The sequence below is a fragment of the Coregonus clupeaformis genome, chromosome 2, assembly GCF_020615455.1.
Source record: "Coregonus clupeaformis isolate EN_2021a chromosome 2, ASM2061545v1, whole genome shotgun sequence".
NCBI classification, from domain to species: Eukaryota; Metazoa; Chordata; class Actinopteri; order Salmoniformes; family Salmonidae; genus Coregonus; species Coregonus clupeaformis.
Window position 1 is genome coordinate 166,006 of NC_059193.1, and position 12,094 is coordinate 178,099.

General features: G+C 41.1%; 1 protein-coding gene across 1 annotated transcript in view; it reads left to right on the plus strand.

Annotated features, from left to right (window-relative positions):
- Window positions 1-12,094, plus strand: part of LOC121577091 (cAMP-dependent protein kinase type II-beta regulatory subunit) — a 40,047-nt gene that overhangs the window by 9,872 nt on the left and 18,081 nt on the right. The window contains exons 2-6 of the mRNA XM_041890862.2: window positions 8,434-8,469; window positions 10,238-10,290; window positions 10,556-10,639; window positions 11,067-11,173; window positions 11,438-11,591. Coding sequence (XP_041746796.1) covers window positions 8,434-8,469; window positions 10,238-10,290; window positions 10,556-10,639; window positions 11,067-11,173; window positions 11,438-11,591 — 434 coding nt within the window. The remainder of the gene's footprint in view (window positions 1-8,433; window positions 8,470-10,237; window positions 10,291-10,555; window positions 10,640-11,066; window positions 11,174-11,437; window positions 11,592-12,094) is intronic.

Below are 12,094 nucleotides of genomic sequence, written 5' to 3' on the forward strand. Positions count from 1 at the left end.
CACACACACACACACAAACACACAGAAATCAGTACCATGGAGACCACATCATACTGTAATTAGCTTACGTTGATTGGACTAAACAGTTTTTGGTATTTTTTAGTTGTCGCTGTTTTAGACTAAGCATACAGTGAGGGAAAAAAGTATTTGATCCCCTGCTGATTTTGTACGTTTGCCCAGTGACAAAGAAATGATCAGTCTATCATTTTAATGGTAGGTTTATTTGAACAGTGAGAGACAGAATAACAACAAAAAAATCCAGAAAAACGCATGTCAAAATTGTTATAAATTGATTTGCATTTTAATGAGGGAAATAAGTATTTGACCCCTCTGCAAAACATGACTTAGTACTTAGTGGCAAAACCCTTGTTGGCAATCACAGAGGTCAGACGTTTCTTGTAGTTGGCCACCAGGTTTGCACACATCTCAGGGGGATTTTGTCTCACTACTCTTTGCAGATCTTCTCCAAGTCATTAAAGTTTAGAGCCTGACGTTTGGCAACCAGAACCTTCAGCTCCCTCCACAGATTTTCTATGGGATTAAAGTCTGGAGACTGGCTAGGCCACTCCAGGACCTTAATGTGCTTCTTCTTGAGCCACTCCTGTGTTGCCTTGGCCGTGTGTTTTGGGTCATTGTCATGCTGGAATACCCATTCACGACCCATTTTCAATGCCCTGGCTGAGGGAAGGGGGTTCTCACCCAAGATTTGACGGTACATGGCCCCGTCCATTGTCCCTTTGATGCAGTGAAGTTGTCCTGTCCCCTTAACAGAAAAACACCCCCAAAGCATAATGTTTCCACCTCCATGTTTGACGGTGGGGATGGTGTTCTTGGGGTCATAGGCAGCATTCCTCCTCCTCCAAACATGGTGAGTTGAGTTGATGCCAAAGAGCTCGATTTCGGTCTCATCTGACCACAACACTTTCACCCAGTTCTCCTCTGAATCATTCAGATGTTCATTGGCAAACTTCAGACGGGCCTATATATGTGCTTTCTTGAGCAGGGGGACCTTGCGGGCGCTGCAGGATTTCAGTCCTTCACGGCGTAATGTGTTACCAATTGTTTTCTTGGTGACTATGGTCCCAGCTGCCTTGAGATCATTGACAAGATCCTCCCGTGTAGTTATGGGCAGATTCCTCACCGTTCTCATGATCATTGCAACTCCACGAGGTGAGATCTTGCATGGAGCCCCAGGCCGAGGGAGATTGACAGTTCTTTTGTGTTTCTTCCATTTGCGAATAATCGCAACAACTGTTGTCACCTTCTCACCAAGCTGCTTGGCGATGGTCTTGTAGCCCATTCCAGCCTTGTGTAGGTCTACAATCTTGTCCCTGACATCCTTGGAGAGCTCTTTGGTCTTGGCCATGGTGGAGAGTTGGGAATCTGATTGATTGATTGCTTCTGTGGACAGGTGTCTTTTATACAGGTAACAAACTGAGATTAGGAGTACTCCCTTTAAGAGTGTGCTCCTAATCTCAGCTCGTTACCTGTATAAAAGACACCTGGAAGCCACAAATCTTTCTGATTGAGAGGGGGTCAAATACTTATTTCCCTCATTAAAATGCAAATCAATTTATAACATTTTTGACATGCGTTTTTCTGGATTTTGTTGTTGTTATTCTGTCTCTCACTGTTCAAATAAACCTACCATTAAAATTATAGACTGATCATTTCTTTGTCAGTGGGCAAACGCACAAAATCAGCAGGGGATCAAATACTTTTTTCCCTCACTGTACGACTGTACGTGATTAGATTATGTTGAAATGGTGCTTGAATAGTGGAGGCAGCTCCTGTTTTATTTGCTACTTGCGGTAACTCTCCGTGGTTCTAAATCAATAGTTGTTTAGTAGTCCGTAAATGTCGGAAACATTAACTTGCTTGACCATGCTGTAGGTAATGTAACTGTTTGTTACATGCAATATGTTTTGTGGACTTCACCGGACAGATGTTGCTCTCCGGTTTTGTAATGAAACAAATGTGTGGTTGAATATATTCTTCCACTGTGTCTTCTTATTGTCTTGGCCTTCCCCAGTGTCAAGGCATACGAACTAACAGGTTATAGAGCAAACAACACAATTACCACAACACATAGGTTGTAATATGGCATTTTTTTCTGGATTGGCTTCCCCAGTGATTTTACCCACACACCGCTACTGATTGTGTGTAGATGTGTGAGAGAAAAAACATATATTTAATCCATTTTGAATTCAGGTTGTAGCACAACAAAATGTGGAATAAGTCAAGGGGTATGAATACTTTCTGAAGGAACTGTATATTACCATGCACATAAACCATGAGTTGCCGGGGTGTCTATGCATTTCCCATTTGGCATGTCTCTTTTGTCGCGGTTTGCAGCAGCACTGACAGCTGTATTGACATGACAACTGAGTCGGAGTTCGGAATGGATATGATGAGTCATGTAAACTTTTTTCTGCTCCCTGATTCGACATTTCATACAGACAATTGCGTGAAATAGGAAGGATTTCTATCTCTTGCAATGCTATGCAACTAATTTGCAGCCAATTTTTTGGGGGTGACACACGGAGCAACCCAGATTACACTTTGTTGCAAGCAACATGAATTGCATCCAGATTGCTTCGTGTAACATTGCCGTTACACACTGAACAGAAATATAAACGCAACATGTAAAGTGTTGGTCCCATGTTTCATGAGCTGAAATAAAAGATCCCAGAAATCTGCCATACACACAAAAAGCTTATTTCTCTCAAATTTTGCACACACATTTGTTTACATCCCTATTTTTTATTTTAAATATTGTTATTATTTTTTTTTTACTTCTTTTTTGGGGGGATGGATCAGCTTAATATTGCAGATAGATTGTATCTTCTATCAATGTAATTGTCTGCATCACTTCCAATCCCCCATGTTTTTTTATATATATACTCCCCTTTATTACTTTTCAACCCCGCCATCCTTTCCCTACTTGGAGTTAATTAGTGAACAACAATGCCCAGGCCTCTACTTCCGGTCTATACTTATCTCAACCTCTCCGATCATTTTCATGATATCCATCCGGTTTGCTTCTATATGCCATATCTTTCTAACTGTGCTCTTTCCCAAAAGCTCCCAACATACAACCTATATACTTATTATGGACACAGTATGCTTACATTATTAGCTATCTTTGTTATTATTTGTTGTTATTTGTTATTAGTCCCACCCTTCAACTCTATTCAATACCTCCCATCTATCTCTTAACACCATCCATATAGGATTTCTATTTGCCATATATATTTCAACCGTACTGTGATGTTTTACAAAAGTTCTGAACCTTTCTATTGTCATTGCTTCTACAGATTGTGAATTAAAAATATATTTTTTTGCTAAAAGTATTATTATATTATTGATCGATTGACTATGACTTTTCAGATCACCCAGTAATGCTATCTGCAAGGTTAGCTCCAGGTAAATATTGCAATCCTTTAGCCATTCCTGGACCTGTGTCCAAAAACAAGCTACAAATGGACAGAACCAAAACAAATGATCTAATGATTCTGTCTCTTCACAGCAAAATCTGCAGAGCTGGGAAGATTGTATCCCCCATATAAATAACATTCTATTGGTAGCAAGAATTTTATATAATAATTTAAATAGAAAGATTCTAATTTTTGAATCCGGTGTCGTTTCAAGCAACATGAATTGCATCCAGATTGCTTCGTGTAACATTGCCGTTACACACTAAACAGAAATATAAACGCAACATGTAAAGTGTTGGTCCCATGTTTCATGAGCTGAAATAAAAGATCCCAGAAATCTGCCATACGCACAAAAAGCTTATTTCTCTCATATTTTGCACACAAATTTGTTTACATCCCTGTTAGTGAGGTGTGACATATCAAGAAACTGATGAAACAGCATGATCATTACACAGGTGCACCTTGTGCTGGGGACAATAAAAGGCCACTCTAAAATGTGCAGTTTTGTCGCACAACACAAGCCACAGATGTCTCAAGTTTTGAGGGAGCATGCAATTGGCATACTGACAGCAGGAATGTCCACCAGAGCTGTTGCCAGAGAATTTAATGTTCATTTCTTTCTCTACCATAAGCCGCCTCCAATGTCCTTTTAGAGCATTTGGCAGTACGTCCAACCGGCCTCACAACCGCAGACCACGTGTATGGCATCGTGTGGGCGAGCGGTTTACTGATGTCAACGTTGTGAACAGAGTGCCCCATGGTGGCGGTGGGGTTATGGTATGGGCAGGCATAAGCTATGGACAACGAACACAATTGCATTTTATCGATAGCAATTTGAATGCACAGAGATACCTTGACGAGATCCTGAGGCCCATTGTCGTGCCATTCATCTGCCACCATCACCTCATGTTTCCGCATGATAATGCACGGCCCCATGTTGCAAGGATCTGTACACAATTCCTGGAAGCTAGAAATGTCATCCATTGAGCATTTTTGGGATGCTCTGAATCAACATGTACCACAGCGTGTTCCAGTTTCCACCAAAATCCAGCAACTTCGCGCAGCCATTGAAGAGGAGTGGAACAACATTCCACAGACCACAATCAACAGCCTGATCAACTCTATGCGAAGCCGATGTCTCGCGCTGCTTGAGGCAAATGGTGGTCACACCAGATACTAACTGGTTTTCTGATCCACGCCCCTACATTTTTATTCAAGGTATCTGTGACCAACAGATGCATATCTGTATTCCTAGTCATGTGAAATCCATAGATTAGGGTTTAATGAATGTATTTCAATTGACTGATTTGCTTATATGAACTGCAACTCAGTAAAATCTTTTAAATTGTTGCATGTTGCGTTGATATTTTTGTTTAGTATAGAATATTAGCTCAAAACTATTGTGGAGCTCCTGCACCTAAATATAAACAGTACCGGCACCCAAAATGAGTATCGGCACATATTTCAGTCCAAGTTAAGCACGGATAGTATAGAATAGAATACCATGGCCGATGCAGACCTTCTACATCCAGCAGATACCATAGTCACTTTACTCCCATGGCTGGCCCCTTGATCCTAACACAGCATCACCACAATGTGCTGTTCCAGTGAGTTATACTAGTGTGACATGCATATATGGAATTGTGGAAAGTTGTGTGTCCTGGGCTTCCGTAATCAGTGAATCTGAGGTTAACAGTCTGCGCTCACCACAGTCTGAGTTCCATCTCGCTCCAACCATCACATTTCTGTCTGATTATTTTTTTATAAACGATTAGTGATGCAGCTACAGTACAAAACCTAAGGGTTTCGCATTACCCTACACTAGGCTAGCTCTGTGAGATGGTTGTTTGAGGACAGTTGCAGTAGGTGCATTCAATCTTGCTGTTACTAGCAGGCCTTGACTGCACCTTTCGTGGCCCATGATGACGTGGTCCTATTATTCACCCTTACACAACACAACAAACCCAGGCCCTCAGCTCATAATTATATATTCAGACATAGACAGCGAGAGAGAGAGGCTGGCTAGCTAGGTATTCATGGATGAGATTAGACCTTCTACCTCATGTATTTTCAACCTGGACTCAGGTGTAGACGTAACATAGTAAAAGGACATTTGTCTCCCTAGTATGAAATGTTACGTTTCGTATGGTATGTATTAATTTGTGGATGTCCATCATCCATTTCATATGATATGTTACAAATGAGAATTAGTATAATATGTTACGAATTTGAAATACTTAGATATGTTCCGAATTACAATTTGTTGTGGCTAACGTTAGCTAGATGGCTAATGCTAACGTTAGCTAGGCTAGGGTTTAATAGCAACAGCATAACACAATTCTCATCCAAATTGGAAAATGTAGGCTACATTGGTCCTAGCGCTAACTGAGTAAAGACTGAGCTATTTACAATTCATCACATCACGGGTGAGCTTACCAGTGATCAAAATAATTGAGTTAAACACTTTCTAAAAGTCGAAAGTAATCAGACGGTGGGTAGTTTGTGTTTGCCGCCATGTTTGTTTTTCTGCATCAACCAAACATAAGAAGAGATGACAAGATGAGTTGGGTCTGTTTGCATGTAATATGCATGTTGAAGGCGAAGGGGGTGTGTCGTCTACCATCATTCACTTCCGGAAGTTTACGTGAAAGATGAGTGAACCATCCCTTCACCTCATTTTGCTATAACGTCTTTGGTCTGACAGACGGTTTACGTGACACCCAGAAAGCAATGAATGACGTCAACAAACATGGCTCCACACATAGCCGGCAAATGGCTTAGCATTAGTGCAACCTTCAAAAAAGTATTTTACACACATATGTGTCCATTACAGTGTTTGCAAGAATCAGACTGCTTGATTTGTCACCAGTACTTGAAAACATGTGAATAAAACAGTAAATAAAGAAATGATTACTACACAAACCATAATGGTTCATATATACAGTGTATTCAGACCACTTGACCTTGTCCACATTTTGTTACGTTACAGCATTATTCTAAAATTGATTTAATTGTTTTTTTCCGCTCATCAATCTACACACAGTACCCCGTAATGTCAAAGCAAAAACAAGTTGTAATACATTTTGCAAATGTATTACAAATAAAAAACTGAAACATCACATTTAAATAAGTATTCAGACCCTTTACTCAGTACTTTGTTGAAGCACCTTTGGCAGCGATTACAGCATCGAGTCTTCTTGGGTATAACGCTACAAGCTTGGCACACCTGTATTTGGGGAGTTTCTCCCATTCTTCTCTGCATATCCTCTCAAGCTCTATCAGGTTGGATGGGGAGCGTTGCTGCACAGCTATTTTCAGGTCTCTCCAGAGATGTTTGATCGGGTTCAAGTCCGGGCTCTTGCTGGGCCACTCAAGGACATTCAGAGATTTGTCCCAAAGCCACTCCTGCATTGTCTTGGCTGTGTACTTAGGGTCGTTGTCCTGTTGGAAGGTGAACCTTTGCCCCAGTCTGAGATCCTGAGTGCTCTGGAGCAGGTTTTCAGCAAGGATCTCTCTGTACTTTGCTCCGTTCATCTTTGCCTCGATCCTGACTAGTCTTCCAGTCCCTGCCGCTGCTGCCACCACCATGCTTCACCGTAGGGATGGTGCCAGGTTTCCTCCAGACGTGACGGTTGGCATTCAGAGTTCAATATTGGTTTCATCAAACCAGAGAATGTTGTTTCTCATGGTCTGAGAGTCTTAAGGTGCCTTTTGGCAAACACCAAGCGGGCTGTCATGTGCCTTTTACTGAGGAGTGGCTTCCGTCTGGCCAATCTACCATAAAGGCCTGATTGGTGGAGTGCTGCAGAGATGGTTGTCCTTCTGGATGGTTCTCCCATCTCCACAGAGGAACTCTAGAGCTCAGTCAGAGTGACCATTGGGTTCTTGGTCACCTACCTGACCATGGCCCTTCTCCCCCGATTGCTCAGTTTGGCCGGGCGACCAGCTCTAGGAAGAGTCTTGATGGTGCCACATTTTTTGGTTCCCTTCCCCAGATCTGTGCCTCGACACAATCCTGTCTCGGAGCTCTACGGACAATTCCTTCGACCTCGTGGCTTGGTTTTTGCTCTGACATGCACTGTCAACTGTGGGACCTTATATAGACAGGTGTGTGGCTTTCCAAATCATATCCAATCAATTTAATTTACCACAGGTGGACTCCAATCAAGTTGTAGAAAAATCTCAAGGATGATCAATGGAAACAGGATGCACCTGAGCTCAATTTCGAGTCTCATAGCAAAGGGTCTTAATAGTTATGCGAATAAGGTATTTCAGTTTTTTATTTTTAATACATTTGCAAAAATATAAAAAAAATACTGTTTTCGTTTAGTCATTATGGGGTATTACCTTGTGTAGATTGCTGAGGATTATTATTTTTAAAATCCATTTTAGAATAAGGCTGTAATGTAACAAAATGTGGGAAAAGGTCAAGGGGTCTGAATACTTTCCGAAAGCATATGGTGTGCTACAGTAGAAATGAGATAACAGGATATACAGAAACTATTATGATAAGGTAATAAGGCACTTACTTTGATAGGAACGCACACATGTCCAAAGTTATTATTAGTAAGGAAAACAATAAAGACCTGGAAAATGCACCTGTCATTCAGTTGCCAGCTTTGATAAATTTTTCTAGAACATGTCCTCTGTATGGTATCACTGCAATATTGGCCTAATTTCTTGATTTGTCCTTAAAGCTGAGATCCGCGAAAGGTGCCACTGGTCGCCCCAGGCGCATTTGTTATTGTTTTTGTTTTTGAAAAGGAAGATATGAGCTTTCAGCAAAGTAATTTAAAAAAATCATAGTATACACTCTGCTGTTCTATCACGCGTGCAATGATATGCAATGATGTCCGAGGGAATAAAACAGTGTTCGTTGTTTGAAGTAACGTATTTGTTGTTGTAATATCGCAAACAGACATGGCAGTTTCACCACAACGGATTCCAATGTAATCCTAAATGATCACCTAACACCTCGCTTTTCCACTTTTTTCAGCTCCTGTGATGAGTCGATTCATTAGAAGAGCTTCAGGTGAGTGTGTTCTTTTTTTTGTTTCTGGTGTGTTAGTGCTGGGGTGGAACAAAAGCCTGGACATTATTAGTAGGCATATGCTTCTGCTGTAGTCTGTTTAGCTTTTCAACCGTGAGATACCCAGTCCCTGAGAGCCTGACGTCAGCAGTCATTTAGTCAGCAGCACTGTAGTGTTTGTTCTTAGAATAACACAGCACCATTTCAATAATTGACTTGCTTTACCAGTAATCTTACATTTTCTACAGTACTCTGTCTGGCCTGTTTGTTCAGTCAGCAGTCTACTTACAAAACAGAGATCTCTTACTCAAGGATACTTTCCGAAGTTACACAGGTAGTCAGGCTGCACACTTTTTTAGGTCCACTCTGTAGGAAAGATCACAGAATGTTTTTGGTTCTATTTTATCATATTCTTTTGATTTTGTTTAAAATTAGAGTAAGAATGAGTATGTAGGACAGGTAAAGTCTTCGGTCGTTGTGGTTATGAAAAACCCCTGGATAATGTAACTAACTGGTAGGGAAATCATTTAAACCAAGCTTTTCTCTGAAAACCTTTGACGCATTAACACTCACAGAGGCCGTTAATCAGATCTGTTCCTCCACTGTGTTTCATTTTACCCGGCCTCTGCTTACAATAGAGATGAATTATCACTATCATCTCAATATTCCATTAGCAAAGCCCAGGAAGGAAGTACATCACTAAATGATGTAGGGTGACATGAGATGAAACTAGCGGCAGCAGGACCGTGTTGATATGAGGATCCATCCTAGTCTGTTGTGTGGGAAGTTGATGTTATTGATGAAGACGGACAGACAGAGGAGTGACTGTACTGTTATCTGGATGGTTGGTAAGAGGATGGTTGGCTGGAGGCATCTAGGAACTGATTGGCTAGGCCGGTCAACGATACTGACCGCTGCGCTCACCAATGAGCGTAGCACTGTCTGGTTGACCAGGCTAGCTGTTGGGCACACATGCCAGAAGAAAGGTGAAAAGAGAGGCCCCCTGGACAGCCTTCTTTAAAGTCTTCAGGGGAGGTTTGGGGTCAGTGTTTTGTTTTTGTGTGGTATTAGAGAAGCTGAACTGTCGTCACACTGTGAAAAAGGTAAATGGCATCTTCAATCAAAAAGTATTTATTGTGTCAATTTATAGTGTAAAATGAAGGTATTGTCACCCCATAATAGATACAGTATGTGCTTTATATTTCTTCCTCACACTTCCCATTTATGTACTTCCTCACACGTAGGGGCTGAATTCTGGCTCAGTTCTGGTTGTGTTAACTCACTCTTTATCTCTCTGATCGGTTTAAAAAGTGATTCTTTATTATGATTACTAAATCTCTCAGAGATGTCATGGATATCTACATATTTGTACAATATATTCCTTTGTTGGAACATGGACCTCGTATTAACTTTAATGAATCTCTGACACAGACAACGTACATCTCGATGAAGCTCTTTGTAGGCCCAATACTTTAAAACAAGGAAGTTGTGTATACTAAAAATAATTTTACACTAAGGCTCTAAATCACGCCTGAATAAGACAGTTGCTTATAAGACTAGGATCAGTAATGGATTAAATACTGTGACACCTTTATGTGCACAATCCTGGATTTCTACTTTAATATAGACCATTTCTTAGATTCCTTGTAAACCTTTTCTGACAAGCAACATATGTCTTTAACAGAATGTGTCTGTTTCTGGTCAGTGTATTGTCTTTTCACTGAATGTGAATGTCTTGCAGTAACTTTCAATAATCTCTTCTATCATACAGTGTGTGCCGAGGCATTCAACCCTGATGAAGACGAGGAGGACAAAGAGCAGAAGGTAAGATGGCCCTGCTTTTCAAACAGTGGTGCTGTACAATAAACTATTACAGAGGAACTGTCGAAGAAATGAACTCTCTGGAGATAAGAAAATGATGACAAGCCAAATGTCTTTGGCCACAGAGCTATCTTTTCTAAATGATGTTGTACTTGAGGAGTATTGGCATTCGTCCCTGGAGTATACAGATAATGGGATGTGAAGGACAATAACAAGTGTCCTTTCAACATATCTTTGTCAATAACATAGCATGTGGGTGCTTTCCCAGGTCACCCACCCTAAAACAGATGAGCAGAGGCAGAGACTACAGGAGGCCTGCAGAGATATCCTCCTGTTTAAAAACCTGGACCCGGTAAGAATGAAGAATGTTCTATTATTATTCCCTCATCGTACTGTAGTGGCCCTCCCTTTCCCTCCATTCACTGTCTGCTATGGTTCAGTACACACGCACACACTATACACAGAAAGGAGAACAGACTGTAGCCCGGGGCCAGGAGCTTTGTGCCATGGCCCGATGCACTGTGGGATTTTTTTTGCCAAATATTTTTAAGTACTGTAACAGCATGTAGAGAGGAAATCAAGTTGAAGTATTCATGTATCCTACGTACTGTATGTATGATGCTGTGCAATGTGTAATGAGTAATGTGTAGCCTAGGGCCTTACTCTTACAAATACTCAATACAATGTTTTCTATTTGAATAGACTTCTAATTTAATATAATCCTCAGGTCTTTGTTTCAGTCTTTATTTGTATTTATTGTTTGTTTTCTCATACCACAGGAACAATTTTCCCAAGTACTTGATGCCATGTTTGAGAAGTTCTTTGAGGTAGGAGAGCACATCATAGATCAAGATGATGATGGGGATAACTTCTACGTCATTGAAAGGTAAACCCTGACATACTGTAGTAACCTTAACACTTAACAACCTCATCAAGAGATTTGGACCTCTTGGCGTAATGGTTAAAGTGTTGGACTGACAGCCTTTCGGGGTTACTGCCCAAATGTTCTACAATACATCACAGTATATTTGGCAATAGTTTCATTTTAGTTCATCACCGTATTTGTCTTGAAAGGACTTTTATATGATCCAATTAGTTATCTCTCTAATTCTTGTTCTCTGTCCTTCCTCTATCGCGTCCTCCCTCTCAGAGGGATATTTGACATCTGCATGAGGGTTGATGGCGTAGAGAAGACTGTGGGAGCCTATGATAACCGGGGGAGCTTTGGGGAGCTGGCCCTGATGTACAACACCCCCAGGGCTGCTACCATCATCGCCACATCGCCCGGCGCTCTCTGGTGCCTGGTGAGTGAGTTCTCTTCTGTTCCCTGAACTGTTCCTCATAGTACATGCAGTAACCGACAGTACTGTACGGTGCATATTTTATGATGGGGTAGCAGTTGTCTGGCAGTGTTCTGGGAAACTATCATTGACAGCATGGCTCAGTTGTCAATTTTGCAACGATCACATGGACAACATGCCTGTAAAGTGGTGCAAAGTACTCAGACCCCTTGACTTTTCCACATTTTGTTACGTTACAGCCTTATTCTAAAATAGATGACATTGTTTTATCCCCTCATCAATCTACACATAATACCCCATAATGACAAAACAAAAACAGGTTTTTAGAAATAAAAAACTGAAATAAGACATACATAATACATAAGTATTCAGACCCTTTACTCAGTACTTTGTTGAAGCACCTTTGGCAGCGATTACAGCCTCGAGTCTTCTTGAGTATGACGCTACAAGCTTGGCACTCTTGTATTTGGGGAGTTTCTCCCATTCTTCTCTGCAGATCCTCTCAA